We start from the raw sequence: 21,722 nt of genomic DNA, 5'->3' as shown, positions 1-21,722 counted from the left end.
TTTTGTGGCTGATTGGTGGACTGTTTGGGAAGAGGAGAAGCAAGAGGAAGGCGGGCTGATTTGCTGGACAGCCACTTGCAGGTTTTAGTTCTTCTTTGTTCCCACCCACCCAACCTTTTCAGAGTACATCCCCGCTATGGCAGATCTGTTTGAGATGGCCGAGAGACATCCGACACTCCCCACGTTCCCAGTGGACCGTCAGTTGGACGGGAGCAACTACGGCATATGGAAGGTGATGATGGAATCTGTTCTGGAGTCCTACGACCTAGCTGATTTCGTCGTTGTTGGTGTTCCACGGTCGGAAGTAGAGGAAGGGGAGTTACCGTCAACCCGAAAGGACCGGGAGACCCAGACACAGATGTGGGATCGTGTCAGCGCTAGGGTCCGTTCGTTTATTTTCCTCAACTGCACACCACAGGTAATCAATCATGTAAAGCACATGACGCTGGCCAGAGGTATATGGCAGCATTTGGCCTCACTTTACAACAGGGTATCGCCCATGAAGAGGATTTCCTTGGAAGTACAGATGCGGGTTATAAGCCTTGCAAAGTCGTCGACGATGCGGGAGCATATTAACAAGCTGCAGGCTCTTCAGCAGGAAGTTCTTCAGGCTGGGAAGGAGATATCGTCAGAGGACATGGCCATCACGTTGCTGTCACATTTGTCCTCTTTGTACTCAGCATTTTACTCCTCTTTGATTACCAGTGGCAGGCTCAGCACCATCACGTGGGAGGAGCTTGTGCCCATGGTCCTGGACCAGGAGGAACGATTCACGAACCCTCCTCAGGGTGGAGGTTCGGAGGCCTTAACTGGCCAACGGTCGAAAGGCCGTAACTTGGGCAAAGGGAAGGCTTCATCGGAGAAGTCTTCTGAGAAGAAGTCCGACGCTGACCGCGAGAAACTGAAGGCAGAGAGGACCTGTAATGATTGTGGCGAGAAAGGCCACTACTGGAGGCAGTGTCCCAAGCGGAAGACCGAGAAGGGTGAAGACTCCTCAACAGCAATCATGAAGACTCCGGCTTTTGTGCACCTGGAGGTGATGGACACCGATGCTTCATTTTCTTCAGGCAGGGAGGAGATTGGAGGACTCTCCGCAACGGATACTCGGGAGTGGATTCTCGATAGTGGTGCTTCCAGGCACATGACTCCTTCCCGTGCCGGTTTACAGGATCTCTGCAGGTGTCCTGGTCATATTCTTATTGGGGATACGTCCACTATCCCAGTTCACAGTGAGGGCAGGATGGAGATAGTTCCCGATGGCAGAGGGGGGAAGCATTCCTCCCAGGTGTTGTATGTTCCGACACTTGGTTTTCATCTGTTGTCAGTGCATCAGGTTTGCAAGACTGGCGTACGGGTGGAGTTTGATGAGCATTTTGTTGCTCTCCTAGACAAAGCAACAGGCCAAGTGGTTTGGGAAGGTGGAGTGGAGAATGGAGTTTACAGGCTTTCAGCACTCTCTCTCCCAGGTCCTCAGGTTTGTGATGAGTGGCAGTCTGGTAATGGCCACTTAAGTGTGGATACGCTGCAGGTGCGGGCTTTCCGAGACCAGGTGGTGGATAGCTTGCCAGTAGATGGCAGCAGTTGGCAGGAACTTTCCAGTACTGATGTTGGTAGTTCTTGTGTTCGTCAGTCAGAGGAAGCTGAACAGGTCACTTATGCTCTGAAGTATGAAGCTCTAGGTGCTAAGTTAGAGATTCAGGGCATAGAGTATGTGCGTGACTTTATGGTTGCCCCTCTTGTAGGAGCAGACATAATTTTGGGTATCCAGTGGTTTCACAAGTTTTTTCCTGATGTCAAGTGGGACAAGCACACGTTCCAGATCGATCGGAATGTGTCAAACACCCCGGTGACCATTAAGTGTGAGCCAGGTATTCCAAACTTTCCGCTCATAAGCCACTTGCAGGCTAAGCGAGCAGTCAGGAAAGGCGCACAGTGTGCGATGATTTACATCCAGACAGCCCAGACGGTGGCCAGTGCTTCCGAGAAGTACTCGGTTCTCCATGAAAAGTTTCAGAAGATTTTTCTTCAGGACAGTCTCCCTCCCCAGCTTCCCCCGTCCAAACCGGAGGATCACAGGATTGACCTCCTCCCAGGCTCGAAACCCCCGAGCAAGTTTCCGTATCGCCTTTCTAAGGCAATGGAATCGGAGTTGGACCGCCAACTCCAAGAATTGTTGCAAGCTGGCTTCATCCGCCCCAGCGTGTCGTCGTTTGCAGCACCGATCTTGTTTGTCAAGAAGAAAGACGGGTCTTCCCGGTTGTGTGTCGATTATCGTGCACTCAACAAGCTGACTATCAAGAGCAGATTCCCGATGCCTCGAATTGACTATATTCTCGAGAGGCTGAATGGAGCAAAGGTGTTCTCAAAACTGGATTTAAAGAGTGGGTACCACTAGGTACGGATTGTTGAGGGAGACATCCCCAAGACAGCCTTCCGTACAGAACGGGCCCACTATGAATTTGTGGTCATGCCATTTGGATTGACGAACGCCCCTGCTACCTTTAATCGCATGATGATGCATATTTTCCGGGAGTTGATTGGAGAGTGTGTGTTCATATTTCTGGACGACATACTCATATTTTCAGCTACAGTTGAGCAGCATGACATTGATGTGGAGAAAGTCCTTAAGTTGCTAGAAAGCAACGAGCTCTATGTCAATGAAAAGAAGTCAGAATTTTATCTGTTCCAGGTACATTACTTGGGATATATAATTAGTGCCGAAGGCATTCGACTTGATCCGGCTAAAGTGGCCGAGATTGTTAACTGGGAAGTACCTCAGACAGCTTATGACATTAGATCATTTGTGGGTATATGCCAGGCATATTCCACCCACATTGATAAGTTTTCTGATCTCTCAGGAGATCTCACCGATCTCCTAAAGGGAGTGAAAACAAGAAGGCAAAAGATTCGAATGACTCCACGAGCGTTGGAGACATTCCAGAACCTCAAGGTGGCTTTGTCAGAAGCGCCTTGTTTAGCCCTTGCCTCGTGGGACGAACCATTTCAAGTGATCACCGATGCGAGTAACATCGCAATTGGAGGTGTATTGCAACAGAATGGTCATCCGGTAGCTTACATGTCTCGTAAGTTACTGCCCGCCGAAAAGAACTACTCAGTCTATGATCGTGAACTCGTAGCAGTTATACAGGCCTTGAAACATTGGAAACATTTCCTGTATGGCCGTGACTTCGAGGTTCGCACTGACCATCAGGCATTGCGCTGGATTCAGACGATGCCAAGTGCACAGTGGAGTGATCGACAACACCGCTGGAGTCAGTTATTCCAGCAGTTTGGTGGTATGATTGAGTACCTTCCAGGAAAGGCCAATCCAGTGGCCGATGCTTTGAGCAGGAAGGGACAAGTATCTGCGATTCAGACCACTAGACTTGACCTTGTTGGTACAGGACTAGAAGACATGAAGCACACGTACGCGGATTCCGAGGAATTCGGTACTCAGTGGGAACAGGCATTGGATGCCACAGGACCATGTCATTTTCTGATACGCGATGGTTGGCTTTTCTACAAAGGCCGACTATGTGTCATGAAATCATTCCGGGCAGCTCTTCTCCATGATGCCCATGACGCCATTACAGGTGGTCATAGGGGCATGAATTCAACTCTGGAGAAATTAGAACGGCAATACTATTGGCCAAAGATGAGGCGTGATGTGTTTACATATGTACAACGCTGTGACATTTGTCAAAAGGTGAAAGCTCCTCGTGGAAAGAAGATAGGGTTGTTACAGCCTTTGCCAATTCCTGAGGGTCCTTTCGAGGACATTTCGATGGACTTTGTCACAAATCTGCCTCTCAGTCCGAGTAAGTGTAATACGCAGTGTTTAACTATTGTTGATAGGTTTAGCAAATTTGTTATGCTTATTCCTTGCAGGGCCAATGTGACCGCCGAGGATGTTGCCCAGCTATTCATTCGGCATTGGTACCCGATTGGCGGAATTCCTAGAACCATAGTGTCAGACCGAGATGCCAAGTTTACAAGTCATTTTTGGAGGGCATTGTTTGATAATTTTGGTACTAAGTTGAATTTTTTCAGTGCATTCCACCCACAGACAGATGGCCAGACAGAGATATACAACCATGATGTGCTGAAGTGTTATGTCCACGATCAGCAAGGTAAGTGGGAATCGTTTTTGCCTTTAGTTCAAGCTGTTTTGAATGACTCTTTTTCTTCAGCTATTGGCAGGACTCCATATGAGGCAGCGTTTGGAAGGCCTTTCCAGTCGTTGTTAACCAGGACTTCGTCTTCAGTACCGGAGGCGAACAGAGTGACGGAGTCTTACCAGGAGATCCTAGAGTCCGTTAAAGACAGATTGGCTAAAGCACAAGAGGCCTACACTCGACAGGCCAATAAAGACCGAAGGGACATGAAGTTTTCGGAAGGGGATTGGGTGTATCTTCGGATTATGAAGCAAAGATTGAAGCAGGTGGGCAAGCGATGCCCAAAGTTGTCTTTCAGGAGCTTCGGACCATTTCCCATCCGGAAAAAGATTAATGAGGTGTCTATGTAGTTAAAGCTACCTCCGAGTTGGACTATGCACGATGTATTTCATGTCAGTTGGTTAAAGCCATATGCAGGTCCACCCCCTTCAGAGGTCAAAGACGAAGCGGAACCAGACATTATTGATGAAGCAGAAGTAATGGTTCCAGAACAGATCCTTCTGCACCGTTTCAAGCATGGCTCAGGCCGAAGACTACGACAGTTTCTCACGAAGTTTCAGGACCGAGGAACTCATGAAGCGGTATGGCTCGACAAAGAATTTTTCGAAGACTATCCGGCATTATTGACGGATTATTTGGAGGCTATGCAGCTTCCGTCAAGTTAAGTAGAAGGGGATGTCACGTGCATCCCGCACTTGGATGCCACGTAGACATTTCTGTACAGAAGGTGCATGACCTGGGACGGTGAACTGGTCCCATGTGAGCCCAGTCCGGGACGAGTCAGCCAGGGATCCATCTCAGTCGTCCGAGGTCAGGTGTGCATTGTTCTGCACATGAGTCCAAGGTCAGGTGTGCACTGTCCTGCACATGAAACAGTGCCAGTCCGCGCTGTGAGTCTCCCTCTAGAATGATGTCAGCGGTTCTGTGTATCTGGTTTGGTACCGGATGACAGATCAATGAGTAGATTAGGTTTAGGACAAGGGGCCAGCCCATAGGGCTACCCCGGATCTGAGTGTGGGCACGGGAATGGTGTAGAACCACCCCCATGAGGGCCAGGAAGGCCCAGGCTGAACCCACCAGCCATGGAGGGGCTGTAGGACAGCCCTAGGGCACAGATCAGGCAATCTCCAGGAGATTACAGCCTTTATATGGCTGTAGGGCATGTATGGGGCAGCCCATACAGGCTGCCCAGCCCTGGGATTGTGGACAAAAGATGTGTCCAGCCCTTCAGAAGAAGGCGCCTGATGTCCAGCCAGCCAGAAAGAGATGCGCAGACATTATGGGATTTTTCGAGCATTTTTGGGGATTTACTTCAGCATTTATCGCTGAATTTACTCAGTCGTGGGAATATGATGCTGGCTGCCTGTTTATCAGCTGGCCGACTGCTCATGATGGGAAGTATAAATAGAGGAAGCCACAATCCCATAATTCATCTCAGTTTTCACCAAGTGCTCAAGCCAATCAAGGGCCAGTCAAGCCAAGGAGATTGCCAAGCAAAGGGGTGGACTTCTGAAGGTCAAGGGCAGGATTTTCCAGCCAAGAAAAGGTCAAGTTTTCTGTATTTGTTTTCAGATTTACATCATTCTAATAAAGCAAATACACCATCCGTGGTGGGGGCCCTACAGAGGGTAATTGGGACCCAATACTGTGTCCTCTCCATCTCCCCCTTCTCTCTCTATTTTCTGCACATCTCCTTTCAGTTTGTGCGTTAATTTCCGTCGCGAAAAGAGTGCTGATTTCTGAGTTTTGAAGTACCGATCCTTCTCCGAAGCTTCCGCATATTACAATATCATATCCAACTATACAGCATGACACGTGTCAATCACATGCATAGGCACATTCCATAAGCCATGGACACCAATCCAATATGTACATAGTGTGAAAGCAAGAGTGAACCATTCGGGTGGCCAAATGGTGACAACTTCAATACCCAAAGTAGCTGCCATCTGTGTAGATATGAAGTTCTTAGTTGCACAATCATCAAACATGAACAAAGCAAGCTGATCCTTAAGCTGTCTCCAAGCTTTACATATACAACCCTGTCTTTGTTATCGTGTGGAGTGTTGCCCTACACATCTGGAACCATATGCACATTGGACTTTGATGCATTCGCATTATCAGCTTTTTCTTATTTGGGCATGCATTTGCAATATGCACAATGCTACCACAAGTAAAGCATTTTCCCTCGCTCATATATTGCTTTTTCTGCTCTAGAGTGAAACCATAGTCTCTCACTTTGAAGGGACACAGCCTTTAGACCATTTTTATCTTGGTTTTGGTTCTTTTTAGGTGGCTATCCATTATTTTACAGATTTTGGACAGCCCTCTCTTTGCCTTGAAATGAGGGTTTAGCCTTATTGGATTGACTCAACTTAAGTTCCAATTGCTCGGTGGCAATTGCGGCTACCAGGATACATTTGTAGTCCCGCTTTGTACACGGGTTGCAATCCTCTAAAAGCACTTTCCAAAACTTTTGCACATATACGTTCACTGTTTCCCCCTCATTTTGCTTCACCCAATTCCACTTCATTGTTATCTCATTCAATGCATTGGGAGGCAAGAATTGGGCATAAAACCTCTCCTTGAACTCTTCCTGTAACTATTTGGCTCTCCTAGCTCTATTTTACATGATGAAACCCATGCCCGGACACCAGACAGGTGGAAGAATGTTGGGTAGGATGATGGGGGGAAACTGCAATTAGGGTTTAGAGTTCATTCATGGGAGACATACACAGAGAAGCAGGGAGAGAGAGTTGTGGGGATAAGTCAACTCATGAAAAGCATGAGAGTGTGACTCCCCTATCACACATGTATATTGCACTAGTACACATAGTGCACTTAGTACATTAAAAGTACTAAGTGTACTATGTACTATAACTTATGGGCTTGTACACACTATAAGGGTGGGCATAACGCCTTTACCCCAACAACCTCCCACTTAAAGGCAAAGTGCCCTTAAGTAAAGGAAAAGAAAAAATCAGCATGTACATGATAATATACAAGGCCATATCAAGGCTGAAACTGGCCTCATCCAATGCCCATCAAGTGTCTGCAATGAGCAAACCGCTCCGGAGGCAAACTCTTCGTCAACAGATCAGCCGGGTTGTCATCCGTATGAATCTTAACAAGCTGAATTTGCTTGTTCTCTATCACCTCTCTGATGAAGTGATACTTCACATCCACATGCTTCGTCTTTGCATGAAAGACAGGGTTCTTTGCCAACTGAATGGCACTCTGACTGTCACAATGCAACAATGGAATATCCCCTGTATAGCCCAAATCAACCACTAACCGAGATAGCCATAATGCCTCTTTGCAAGCCTCTGTGGCTGCAATATACTCGGCCTCTGTAGTAGATAAGGCTGTGCACTTCTGCATCCTGGATATCCATGACACAGCACCTCCTGTGAATGTAAATACATAACCGGTAGTAGACTTCCGGTTATCTGGATGACCGGCATAATCCGAATCCGTGTAACCATGCACTAATGCATCCTGTTTGCCAAAGCAAATGCACAAATCCTGTGTGCCCTTCAGGTATCTCATGACACCTTTCACTGCTTCCCAATGCTTCTTGCCAGGGTTGGCCATGTATCTAGAAACCACTCCCACTGCAAATGCAATGTCCGGCCTAGTAGCAACCATGGCATACATGAGACTGCCACAAGCTGAAGCATACGGAATCTTGGCCATATCAGCCCTGTCTCTATCCAACTGTGGGCTGTCCATAGCACTGAGTTTCACATATGGAGGCAAAGGAGTACTAGCTTTCTTCCCCCCGTCCATATTGAACCTCTGCAAAACTTTGCCAATATATTCCTTCTGAGACAAATACAACACATGCTGATTTCTGTCCCGAAGTATCCGCATACCCAAGATGTGATTTGCATCACCCAGATCCTTCATATCAAAGGTCTCATGCAGCCTCTTTTTCAATGCATCCATCTCTTTACGAGATTTCCCGGCAATCAACATATCATCAACATACAAAATGAGAATCAAGAGACTGCCATCCAAAGCTTTCTTGGTGTACAAGCAGTGATCTATGTCACTTCTCCTGAATTTCTGTGATTTCATGAATGTATCAAATTTATGATACCATTCTCTTGGTGCCTGTTTGAGCCCATAAAGACTCTTTTTCAGCTTGCATACAAGCTTCTCCTTTCCACTCACTGCATAACCCTCTGGCTGCTGCATATATATCTCCTCATGGAGATCACCGTGAAGAAAAGCAGTCTTCACATCCATCTGAATCAAGTCCAGATCATCATGCGCAACCAAAGCCAACACAGCTCTAAGTGTGGTCATTTTGACCACTGGAGAGAAGATCTCATCAAAGTCCACACCATATTCCTGCTTAAAGCCCTTAGCCACTAACCTGGCTTTGTATTTTGGCTTTGCATCTGATGCAACTTTGAGCCTGTATACCCACTTGCATGGCAAAACCTTCTTGCCTGCAGGCAAAGGCATTAACTTCCATGTTCCATTTTTATGCAGAGAATCCATCTCTGACTTCATGGCACGCTCCCATAGAGCTTTGTCTGCCCTCTGTAAAGCCTCTTTATAACATGAGGGCTCCCCACAGTCAGTAAGCATCAAATAGTCAACCCCTGGAACAAACCTGTCAGGGACTCTGGAGGGTCTAGTGGACCTCCGTACCCAATGACCATCATTTGCAGGTTGCTGTCCAGCCTGCATATCACCCATTGGTGGCTCCTGTTCCATGCCATAAGGCTGAAAAATCATGCCCGGTATATCCTCCAACTGTGGTATATCCATAGGGATATCTTCTGCCATCTCTGGCTGTCCATTTGGACCATTTTCAGCACCATTTAAGGGCTGGTTTTCCTGCTGTAATGGCTGATTTACAGCCCTTTGTTGTTGTCCATGATGTCCATCATCATCAAAGATGACTCTGCCAGGCTCCTGTTGCCTTGCAGGCTCCTTATACATGCATGTTTCATCAAAAATGACATCATTGCTGCGTATGATCTTTCTATTTATGGGATCCCAAAGTCTATACCCCATTTCACCTTTGTCACCATATCCTAGGAATATGCATTTATGAGACTTAGGATCAAGTTTGGTGCGCATTTCCCTGCGTATGTGCACGTACGCAACGCAACCAAACACTCTCAAGTGCTTGTATGACGGAGGCTTCCCTGTCCATACTTCTTCTGGCACTTTCCCACCAAGCCTCGTGTTAGGTGACCTATTTATAAGGTGAACGGCTGTCATAACAGCTTCAGCCCAAAAACCATGAGGTAATGCAGCATGTGACAACATAGAACGGACCTTCTCCTGTATGGTCCTGTTCATCCTCTCTGCTGTCCCGTTTTGTGGAGGATCATAAGGAGTAGAGAGCTCCCTCTTGATGCCTTTAGCATCACAAAAGTCCTGAAACTGTTTGGACGTATACTCTCCACCATTGTCGGAACGCAAAGCCTTCAGTGTTTTGCCAGTTTGATTCTCCACATGAGCAACAAACTTCTCAAACACTGAGAATGTATCACTCTTCAAACGAAGAGGATAGACCCACACCTTGCGTGTGGCATCATCAATGAAAGACACAAAATATTTTGCCCCTCCCAAAGAAAGCTGAGGCATCTCACATACATCTGTATGCACAAGCTCTAACTGAGCATCTTTCTGTCCAAGAGCTTTCTTGTGGGGGCACTGTAGTTGCCGACCATATATACAATGCTCACAAAATTGAAAACTTGAAAACTTTAGAGAAGGCAAGTAACCCAAACGAGACAATTGCTCCATTCCCTTGACACTCATGTGTCCCAACCGGCTATGCCACATAGAAATTTCCGGCAGCTCGGTTGCATTTACATTAGCATGGTGACAAACACCTGCATGCATGAAATAAAGAGTGTCCACCTTAGAGCCTCTGGCAACAACCAGTGAGCCCTTACTAATCTTCCACTTTCCACTACCAAATGTGGTAACATAATCAGCATCATCAAGCTGTCCAGTAGAAAGCAGATTCTTCTTGATCTCAGGCACATGCCTGACATCATGGAGCATAAGCTGTGAGCCATCTGAAAATACAAGCCTCACATCACCTCTGCCAAGAATTTTGCATGCATGGTTATCACCCAAATAAACTACTCCTTCATTGCCAGCAGTGTACCTGACAAACAAGTCTCTGCAACCTGTGACATGAAAGGAGGCACCTGAATCAATGATCCATGAGTGCATACCATGACCACCTGTAAGAAGTGAATGGGCATCAAGTGAAGACGTAAAGAGGACCTCATCCTCACTGCCACCTGCATGTGACACATTGATTTCTTCGATCTTGACTCCACTTTTGCCCTTTGGCTTTACATCTTTGGCTTCATCCTTCTCTTTGTCTTTGCCTTTTCCCTTTTCTTTCTGATCATTTTTCCATTTGTAGCATTGCTTTTTAATGTGTCCCTTCTTGCCACAATAATGGCATTCCAAATCCTTTTTGGAGCGAGACTTGCTCCTTCCCCTTTCTTGGCTTTTCCCCCTTTGCTGGGATCTCCCACGTGCATTCATTGCATTAGACTTGCCAACAGAGTTGTTTTTCCTGTTCATCTCTTCTTGAAGAAGAGCACCCTCAACATCTGCATATGACAGCATAGCATGCGAATTGCTAGTGGCTGTCCTGAATGTGTCCCAACTCTCTGGCAAAGTGCATAACAAAAAAGTGGCTTTGAACTCATCGTCCATTGCCAACTTTTGATTTATAACCTGGCTGACAATACCATTAAACTCATTGAGATGGGCTGTCATAGAAGCCCCTTCCTTCATCTGAAGACCTATGAGTTTCTTCAACCAATACACTTTGCTTGAGGCACTTTGTTGGGCATACAAGTCCTGCAATCTCTGCCACATTCCCCAAGCTGTCTTCTCTTCACGAATGCTGAAAAGTAATGAGTCTGACACAGACAACATGATAGTAGATCTTGCCAGCTCATCCATATCTTCCCACTCTTCAGCCGTAAGAGAAGCGGGCATCACACCCCTTTCTTTGATAGGCTTATGTTGCTTTTTCTGAAGCAACACATTGTAGCACTGGGTTTGCCAAATATCATAATTATGAGAGCCTTCAAGCTTTTTGATGTGAAGCAATGAAGAGCTCTCGCCTGTGGTTGCCATAGCAAAATGCAACCTTTAATGCCTGACTCCCTGCAAATGTGCAAACACTGCACCAAAAGATGTGCAAACACTGCACTTAAAGCACACAAAGTGCTCACAAATGTTCTCCCAAGCTTTGACTCCCACTGCGGAAGCAAGAATGCAACTTTTCTCCCACTTTTTGTGATGAAAACACCAAAATCTGGTTGCTGCAGATTTTGGACAGCACCTTAAATGTCCTCTTTTGCCCTTCCAAAGTACTGTACAGCAGTACCAAGTGCTCACCAATGATGTACCAAACCTGTACCGGCAATTTCAGCAGCTGAATTTGAACCTTTTGATCACTCAAAACAGTGTACAGCCATGCCAAAACATGCACAAAGCTGTGCCAAATCTGTACCAGCAGGTACAATAGCAATAAATGCTCTCCTGGCTGTCCAAATGAGTAAAAATCAGACTTTTACAGTCTCGAACACTGCATAAAACAGTCCCGAACAGAAATTGGGCAAAAGCCCCTTGACTGCAAGCTGATTTTTGAGGATTCAAGGCATAAATGTCTTGCCTGCTGCTTTGCCAAGCTCAACAAGCATACAAACTTGAAAAGCCCTTTGATTTAAGATCAATTTCTGATCATACATGGTACATTGACGCACATGAAGGCATCCAGAGTGTTCACAATGCTTCCCCCTGGCCACATATACATCAAATACATGAAAGCCCCTTGATTCACAGGCACATTGGGTGCTTGTAAGGCATCAGCACATTAACCACAGCATCAATTGCGATTGCCTGCATGCAAATCAACCAAATCGGCACAAAAGCCCCTTGATTTGCACTGCAATTTGCTGCAATTTGCTGCGATTTTGCCCAAATGTGCGATTTTTCACATCATACAGCATGTATGAGTGTTTAATTGCACAATTACATCAAAAGCCCCAAATTTCGACATCCAATTTCCTGCAAATTGATCCTGATTTGACCAATTTCCTGCAAATTTTTCCTGATTGTGACCAATGTCACCCAATTTTGCCAATTTTGCTCAAAAAATTGAGCAATTGGGCACCTGTACCTGCTCAATTGATTACTGTATTTGCTCAATTGCAAATCCCAAAAAAAAAATTGAAGCAGAATACCTCTGAAATTTCTGATTTTTCTGAGTTTGCAGGATGAGACGGAGGCGGTGGTGGCGGCGACTTCGATGCTGGGCAGCTTCTGGAGCAGCCACGTATGCTGATTGGCCAGCCCCTCGTGCAGAGCTGTGATGGAGGTTTCTAGATGCCGCCTGACGTAGAGATCAAATGCGCTTCTCTTCAGGAAATCAACCTGCTTTGGCTGCTGCCTTCGCTCGCTTTTGGACCAGCCGACGCTACACGCCCAGCAGTCAGCGCTGGCTCCTTCGCTTAGCACCAGCCGACGCCCAGCGCTACGAGTTTAATTTGCTGCGCCAGCTAGGCGACTTGCTGCAAGCGATGACGCGTGGCTATGGTTCTGGTCCTCAGCCACGCTACACGCCTTGTGTCGACGCTTTGTCACTGGATCGCCTCCAAGCTTGACGCCACGCTAGCCTTCGCCAAGCGCTATGGTGAATCGCTACTTCTTCTGGCGCCGTCTGTGGGAACTGACCTGCTGCCTTCGTTCACTCGCTCCACTGCTCACCAGTTCCACGCTATATGCCTGGGTTCCCTGTTTGCTGCGATGACTGGATGGCTACGCCTCTTAACACACAGGCACTATCTGGCCAGCCCCTGCGACCAAGGAATCAAAAGGCCCAAGAGCAGGCGACCAGCAGAGTAGAAGAGGGAGGAGAACCTGGAGAAAAATCTGGAGACCAAAGCTCTGATACCAGTTGATGGGGGGAAACTGCAATTAGGGTTTAGAGTTCATTCATGGGAGACATACACAGAGAAGCAGGGAGAGAGAGTTGTGGGGATAAGTCAACTCATGAAAAGCATGAGAGTGTGACTCCCCTATCACACATGTATATTGCACTTAGTACACATAGTGCACTTAGTACATTAAAAGTACTAAGTGTACTATGTACTATAACTTATGGGCTTGTACACACTATAAGGGTGGGCATAACGCCTTTACCCCAACATAGGAGGGCAGCTAGCCTGCATACACACACACACAACCTCAAGCACAGAGAAACGTGAGTGCTGGAAAAGATGTACTCAATAATGATAAGAAATGAAAGTACAAGTGAGTACTAAAAAGCCTAGGGCTAAGTGCCCAACACACATAAGTGTGTTTCACACGAGGAAAAAACCTGTGTCCAGTCACAGGGAAAAAGTGCCCGTGAGTAAGTTGGGTTCATACCTGAACTAGCCGAGAGTGGACATGACCAACAAACCTCCCTCAAGTGAACGGTGTGAACGGGTAGCAGCAGGGTGATAAAGCTGCGAATGCTGCCCCGCACTAAGCACTATATGACGGGGAAAAGGAGAATTCCCAATGTCATAGTGCGAATGCTAGAGCACAGTAGTACATAAACGCATCACCTGAAATGCATGTCAAAGATCATGTGGACATCAACTGCATCAAATCAAGAGGCATTGCATAATACCATGAGATATTTGCAGCTGATGAGTATGTAAGAGACTTGGATATTGCTTTTGCTCAGGTGCGGACAGCCATTGCAAGGTCACAAGAAAAGCTTAAAAAGACTGCCGACAAGCATAGAAGGCAATTGGATGTTAAAGAGAATGATTGGGTATTGCTGAAATTTGAGAAAGCAAGACTTGCAAAGAGGCCTGGCAAAGAGGGTGCATATCCTAAGCTTGCAACCAGGTACTATGGGCCTTTTCGAGTGATCGAGAAGATCAATGAAGTGGCTTTCAGATTGGCATTACCTAGTCATTGGCACATACACAATGCTTTTCATGTGAGTCTTCTTCGCAAGTATGTAGGGCCGAAGCCCAGTGAAATGGTCATTGAGGATCCACCAGAAGTGGATGAGCTTGAGGAGATCTTACAGCCAGAGCAAATTGTGTATCACAAGGAACGCAAGCTTGCTGTAGGCAAAGTTGTGAGGCGTTACCTTGTCAAGTTTAAGAACTATCTTCCCATTGATGCTAAATGGGTAGATGAAGAGTTCTTCAAAGATTGCCCGCATGTGCTTCAGACATATTTGGATGCATTTCAGTTGCGGACAACTGTTTAGAAGCGGGGGGGAATGTCACCATTTGGCCACCCGAATGGTTCACTCTTGCTTTCACACTATGTACATATTGGATTGGTGTCCATGGCTTATGGAATGTGTCTATGCATGTGATTGACACGTGTCATGCTGTATAGTTGGATATAATATTCCGCTGGGACTTTACGTTATCATGCCCGGAATATCTGGAGGACTTGGCTTTCTGCTGGGACTTGTGCCTTTGTGTACATGCCCGGAAACACCTGGAGGATTGGCTTTCCACTGGGTCTGGTATCACATATACTTGCCTGGAAACGCCTGGTCTTATATGGTTTCATGAACGGAAATTGCTCATGCCAATGCTGCATTGCATAGCATCTTTATGTGCTTGCCTGCAAATGAAATTGCATGCTGTTTTCATGTCTGCATGACCTATGTGTAGTTCCGAGCTAGGGGACGCCCGCCCGTGAACCGTGCGTGTGAAACTGTCTGCTGACATGGTTGTGTGGCATGTGAACAGGTGGTAAGTATTACCCAATCTAGGCTCAAATAGCCCTTAGGACTTAGCCAATATTTATAAGTGAGTGCGTTCCCACTTCATTAAAGTTTGGGCGCCCAAAAGTCACTTATAAATTATGGCCGCTTTCAAGTTCACACTCACTGAAGTCCCGAGGCGGACAAGACTCAATGTCCAGGACCTGATCTTCCCTTTTTACTCATAAATGGGCATCTCCCCATGTCCCCTCACCTGATTGGACCCCAATTCACTTACTTATTAAGAGAAAATTCGTGTTTTCTCTTCATGAGGATTTTTGGAGGTTGAAAACTCTGTTTTTTGACCATTTCTCTCCATTTCCAAGCTCTTCATAGCCATACTCAACTTGCTAGGGTGTTTTCCAAGCTTCCAAGAGTGTTTCCAAGTGCTAATCACTCTCCTACTCACTCCCAATGATTGAAATTCAGCAAAACAGCTCTCATTTTTGCTGTAATTTTTGGTTTTTTTTCTGAAAACCCTAATTTCAGCCTTCCTTTCTCAAATTGAACCATAGGGGAAGCTTTCCCAGGGTTCCCTTCATCCTCTTGAAGACTTTTGTCGTGAAGGATTGCGGCAAATCGAAGATATCAACACTTCTAAAGCTTCCAACGCGAAGGCTTCCACTTGCAACAACTTCTATGAAGACCGGTAAGCTAATTGGACAATGTGTTGTCATTACTTATTCAGTAGAAGGGCAAGACTCCTTGTTTAGCCGCCCTGTGTAGTATATCTCTTGTCCTATGTGCTCTTGAAGATGTTGCTACCTTGCTTGGTAGAACATAGAGCCAATGGTAGAGAATATGGGCACTGAAGTCGGGCCGGGCATCAAGGCAGCTCCTTGGTGATCTACATCGACATACCATTGTTTTCTAAATGCTGAATTTCATATGCATTGGCATGGAGGATTTAGCAATGGATGCCCGTGAAGCAATGTATTGAATTTCTCCAATAGTAATACAATTTACTCAAGGGAGGGGTCTGCTGTTCCGGCTCATTGTGTGTCTCTTGTCAATTCAGCAATTTACTTCTTGTATTTGAGCAAGTATCCTTCAAATCTTAGTGTATTTTGTGTTAAACCAAGTTACAGAAGTGGAGGACATGGGTCCTCAAATTGAAGCAAGGGCTGCCTTTGTTGGTAGAGAAGTGCAGGTTATGCCTATTATTGGCAAGTTGCGCATACACATTCAAGGCTATGTAGATTATTAGGACTTTCTTGTAGTGCCTTTGAATGGCTTGGAAAGCCTTGCATACACGTATTGATCCGTGCAAGGCTTACAAGACCAATAGGATCACCTTCATGCATAAAGGCCGAGAGGATGTGATTGATGTTGGTGAAGAGGGTGATACTATTTTCCTTGTATCTCATGTACAAATTAAGAAAGTAATGAAAAAGAGTGTTTTTGCACACTTGATTTTTGTACGGGATCATGTTAAAGAAAATAATGTGCATGTAAACACTCTTAGTAATGATAGGCTGAAATTCTTACAAGAGTACAATGATTGTTTTGTTGATGAGTTACCAAATGAGTTGCCATCTATATGATTGGAAGATCATTGTATTGATCTTGTGCCGGGTAGCTCACCATCTAATAGGCTAGCCTATTGTGTAAGTGCATCCCAAAAAGAGGAAATCATGAAGCAGGTAAATAAGATTCTTGAGAAGGGTTTGGTTCAGTTAAGCTCTTCTCCATATTGTTCACCCGTCCTCTATTAGCAATCATCTCCTGTTTGTACACTATGTCAGGGCCTCTGTTGTGGGTGTGCCCGCCCAGTTTTGTTGTGTTCCCATTTTTTCTCACTTCCATGTATTTTTTCCATTTCTTTCTGGGTGTGGGAGGGCTATCGGCTACCTCCATTTGCTGACCGACTGATGGTCTCTGACCCGACTTGATGTTCTGCCCTGGCCGACTGCCCATTTGCTGCTCGACTGGGCTGGAACAGGTCGTGGGTTGTTGTCAGTTGTGTTAGTACTGGCCGACCAGCAGCCTGGGGCCATATAAAATGGCCCCTTGCTCCCCCCACACTATTCATTGTACATTCCGGGATTTTCTTGGTGTATATAGCAGAGTTACACTAGCTTCTCTCTCTCTCTTGCATCTGTGTGTTGCTCTCTACAGCAGTTGTCTTCATTTCCACTGTGCATTCTGACTTGGTATTAGAGCCCCAGGTGGCTTGAAGCTTGGAGACAGTGGGACGTCAAGGTTTTACTGATTTAGGTGCTGATTGGAGACTATTTTGGGCTGTACGGGACTTGGAGATCGGGTAGAAGGCGGCCATCATCGTTGGACAGCCACCTTGCATTCTATTTGCAGCCTCTTCTTCTTCTTTTTTCCCACCCACCCTCCCTTCACAAGACCTTGCGAACCCTTGAGATGGCAAATATATTTGGAGCAGCACGACGCAGCCTACATGGTTGGTTGTTTTCTTCTAGAGGAGCAGTGTACTTGGCAGCTTGTTCTGTTGCTCTTGTAGCTGAGTTGCTGTGGAGATTGCTTGTGGAGCTTTCCTGGTACTTGTTGTTACTGCATTCTTTTGTCTTCGACAGAGTTCGGCGTCTCGGAGTTTGTTCAACATCTGGTGCTGAGAGGGGGTGTTAGCACATTCATCCCCAGTTTTTTCCCATTTCTGGTGTCCTTTTGGTCCCTTTTGCATGGCCCTTGATTGTGGGCTGGCCACCCCTATTTTACATATTTTTCTGGGATTTTTCCCAACCCGTTTGGTATTTTCCCTGTCGGCCGGCTTATTCAGCTCTAGTCGGCCAGCACTCCCCACCTATAAATAGGTGGGGCTGGCCTCTCACTTTTATCATCTTGTCTTGTACATCTTTTACTTCCTCACTTATGAGACTACTTGTGTCTCTTGCTTGGGACTATTTTGCTTCAGTATATTCAGCATAGTTGCTTCATATCTCTCTCTCTCTCTCTCTTGCACTCTCTATTCAGCACACTCTAGTACCCTTTTGCTTCCGTTTTGTGCACTCTTTCACAACCGACAGGTCATCCAAGTCATCAATCGCTGGCCGACAGCACACCATGTCCTCCATCAGTTAACCCCCTTGCCAAAGCAGCAACCTATGCTCCACAGTCTGGTTCTGAACTATTTGTATCCTGTTGCCCTTCAGGACTAGCCTTTGAGTTCAGCCGCTGCATGTCTTGCACATGACACTTTACAAAGGAGGCTTCAAGAAGTTTGGTTCAAAAGTACTCTTCAAAGGTTTAAATTTAAAAAAAGACCTTCTTAAGAAGTCTTACAACTTCTATGGAAAACCATGAAGAGGAGGATTGTTTCTTTAGAAACAAAGCACAAAAGGAGCTTCTTGCAGGTGAAGACAGCATGAGTGAAGAAGAAACAGAAGATAAAGAAGAAGGGGTCTCAGGCAAGGCCAACTACATCGATCATCGATGACCATTGGGCTTTCTAGACCAGTTACAACATGCCCGACCTACTAGTCACTCTTCTATCCTAAGCAAGTTGTAATCATAACTAGAGTCTAGCATCTGTCATCATAACTAGCATTGTAAACCACCTTGCCACCTTGAGTAAAACCTATAGACACTAGAATGGTCATCATAACCAGCATTGTAAACAGTAACTAGGGCTAGAATTGACATCATAACCAGCATTGTAAACAGTAACTAGGGCTAGAATTGACATCATCGTAACCATGGACATTTTGTTGAGGAAGGGTGTTGAAATGATACACCAAAATATACATTAGTGACATTGGGGATAAGGGCAACATGTTTAAAGGTCTAATAGCCATCATCTATGTGGTGTATCTCCGGAGGTTTGACAGAAACTCAGTACGAAGGGCTTTGTGTGAATATATGATCTTGTGTGTGTGTGTGTGTGTGTGTGTGTGTGTGGAGTGTGCGTGTGTGTTCTACGCCCACTATTGGGTACTAATGACGTTAGTGGGGATGTCGTAGTATCTAGTCCATACTATGCATAATGGAGTTGATAGTTATATAGTCTTGTGGGTTGACTACCATGAGTATATAACATGCACGTTCCTAAAAGGTGAATTTGGGCATGTTCCTGGATTCATCTAGGTATATATCATCTATTTGGTGTAGTGTGGTCAAAGAGATCAACAAATGAGCTTGAGGAACACGTGGGATTCTAGCTAGTGGTGCTAGTGGATGCACTAGGCAAAGGGAGCTCAAATCTAGGGAGGTTTAGTGTTATGCTTAGCACTTAAACACCCTTTGAGGAAGGGTTTTGAAATGATACACCAAAATATACATTAGTGACATTTGGGCTAAGGGCAACATGTTTAAAGGTCTAATAGCCATCATCTATGTGGTGTAGTGTGGTCAAAGAGATCAACAAATGAGCTAGAGGAACTCATAGGATTCTAGCTAGTGGTGCTAGTGGATGCACACAAATCTAGGCAAAGGGAGCTCAAATCTAGGGAGGTTTAGTGTTATGCTTAGCACTTAACCTTGCTCTTAATCATTTGTACTCCAGCTTATTTAAAAGCAACCATCTAATGCAAGAGGACATAGTCATTCTCCCATTTAATATTGTCATTATGCTTTCCATTTAATTAAGTCATGTGATTAGTGATAATCTCATTCTAGCTTAGCATGTCTCCATACTACAATCATGTCTTTTAAACCTCCATGATTTTAATAGCCTGCAGCATGTGATGCAACAGTTTTTAATGATCTGTGACTGTTTTGGCAATGAACCATGAAAGGTCTCATTATGTTTTCAGTTGATGTACTCTGGTCTATTACGCCTTCACTATCTTGCACAAAAAGTTTAGGCATTCCTGCATCATTTGATGCACATGTGAACAGAGTTTTTTTTTTTTTCGAAGTCAGATTTGAAAATAATACTTGACATTCTCATGGATTTTCTGGTACAAGGCTCTTCTGCATTCTTCTCATATGTTCCACGAGGCCAAGCATGCTTTCCCCAATCATGGAGTCAAGGTTGGAAGTGTTGAAATCGATATTCCTGTCATGATGGCACAAAAGGATAAGGCTGTAACTGGCCTCACAAAAGGGATTGAGGGTCTTTTTAAGAAGAACAAAGTGACTTATGTGAGAGGTAGTGGAAAAATCTCCTCTCCAGGTGAGGTCTCAGTAGATCTTTTGGAAGGAGGTACCAAGACATTGAAAGCTAAGAATATCATTATTGCGACAGGGTCAGAAGTGAAATCTTTACCTGGCATAAACATTGATGAGAAGAAGATAGTGTCCTCTACTGGAGCTTTGTGCCTTTCAGAAGTGCCCAAAAAGCTTGTTGTGATTGGAGCAGGATACATTGGGTTGGAGATGGGTTCTGTGTGGGGGAGGTTGGGTTCGGAGGTTACGGTAGTTGAATTTGCAGATACCATCGTCCCATCCTTGGATGCTGAAATTCGGAGCACGTTCCAAAGGACACTGGAGAAGCAGAAAATGAAGTTCAAGTTGAAGACCAAGGTAGTGAGCGTGGATGCATCTGGTTCTGGTGTGAAGCTGGTTCTTGAGCCCTCCTCAGGGGGAGAGCAAAACACACTAGAGGCAGATGTGGTTCTTCTTGCTGCTGGAAGGATTCCCTACACAAAAGGATTGGGTCTGGAAGAAGCAGGTGTGAAAGTGGACAAATTTGGCCGGGTTGAGGTGGATCACCACTTTCAGACGAGTGTACCTGGAATCTATGCGATAGGAGATGTCATCCCAGGTCCTATGCTTGCCCACAAAGCAGAAGAGGATGGCATTGCTTGTGTTGAACTACTTGCTGGAAAGGCTGGACATGTCAACTATGATACAGTTCCAGGGGTGGTTTATACTCACCCTGAGGTTGCATCCGTGGGAAAAACAGAAGAACAAGTGAAAGCAACGGGCATCAAATATGCTGTTGGAAAGTTTCCTTTCATGGCTAACAGCAGGGCTAGGACAATTGATGATGCAGACGGTTTGGTGAAGATCATTGCTGAGAAGGAAACAGACAAGGTTCTTGGTGTACATATTATAGGTCCTAATGCAGGTGAATTGATTCATGAGGCTGTCCTGGCCCTTGAGTATGGAGCTTCTAGTGAAGACATTGCCAGGACTTGTCATGGTCATCCAACTCTCAGTGAAGCAGTCAAAGAAGCTGCCTTGGCCACCTTTTCCAAACCTATCCACTTCTAGTTGCTTTTGATTGGTTCAAATTGAAGTTCAAAACCAGTCTAATGATGTGCCCCACCAGTGGCAATAAGTAAGCAAAATATTTTACTGAAAACTGGATGCTGTTGGGTTTTTTGTTTGTTGGGGATGGATGAGGGTTGAAAGGTGAGAGGCAATTGTGATATATGCTGCAATGAGGAAGGGCTGGCCTTATGCTTTTACATCATGAAAAAAATATTTATGTTCTTTACCCACTTCTTTGTAGGCGAATAAAAAAATGTGTTTTCTTCACCCGCTTCTAATCTTGATTAAGTATGCTTGCTTCCTTTCTTTATGGTGTCTTAATTCCTTATAGATTCATGGATCAAGGAACTTGTGAAACTAGCCTTGCTAACAAGATCTGTATTTTTGAATTGGAAGTAAAGAAACATAGAAGGCTGGGTAGAACAGAGGATGGTAAGCATGGTCTTAAAAGAACGTTGCCGAGTGTTCTTGTCACTTTAATGTTACTGAAATTATGTGTATGGCTGCTCTTTTGTGCTCAACAATTGTGGTGAAATGCTCAAAGCCCATTATCCAAAGGTGTTTATTTTTGTAGATGCTAATTGCAACTGTGTCCATTTTCGTGAAAGCTGAGTGCATGACCATTTATATTGATA

General features: G+C 45.4%; 1 protein-coding gene across 1 annotated transcript in view; it reads left to right on the top strand.

The window, feature by feature from the left end:
- Positions 1 to 21,354, top strand: part of LOC147605863 (dihydrolipoyl dehydrogenase, mitochondrial-like) — a 33,804-nt gene extending 12,450 nt beyond the window's left edge. Inside the window, exon 2 of the mRNA XM_086792319.1 lies at positions 19,837 to 21,354. Within this exon, the coding sequence (XP_086648445.1) occupies positions 19,837 to 21,087 (1,251 nt within the window). The 3' untranslated portion in view covers positions 21,088 to 21,354. The remainder of the gene's footprint in view (positions 1 to 19,836) is intronic.
- The last annotated feature ends 368 nt before the right edge of the window (positions 21,355 to 21,722 follow it).

The sequence above is a fragment of the Cibotium barometz genome, chromosome 58, assembly GCF_041138505.1.
Source record: "Cibotium barometz isolate CiBa-2024 chromosome 58, ASM4113850v1, whole genome shotgun sequence".
In the NCBI taxonomy this organism is placed as follows: domain Eukaryota; kingdom Viridiplantae; phylum Streptophyta; class Polypodiopsida; order Cyatheales; family Cibotiaceae; genus Cibotium; species Cibotium barometz.
This window is presented reverse-complemented; position numbering and strand designations above follow the sequence as displayed.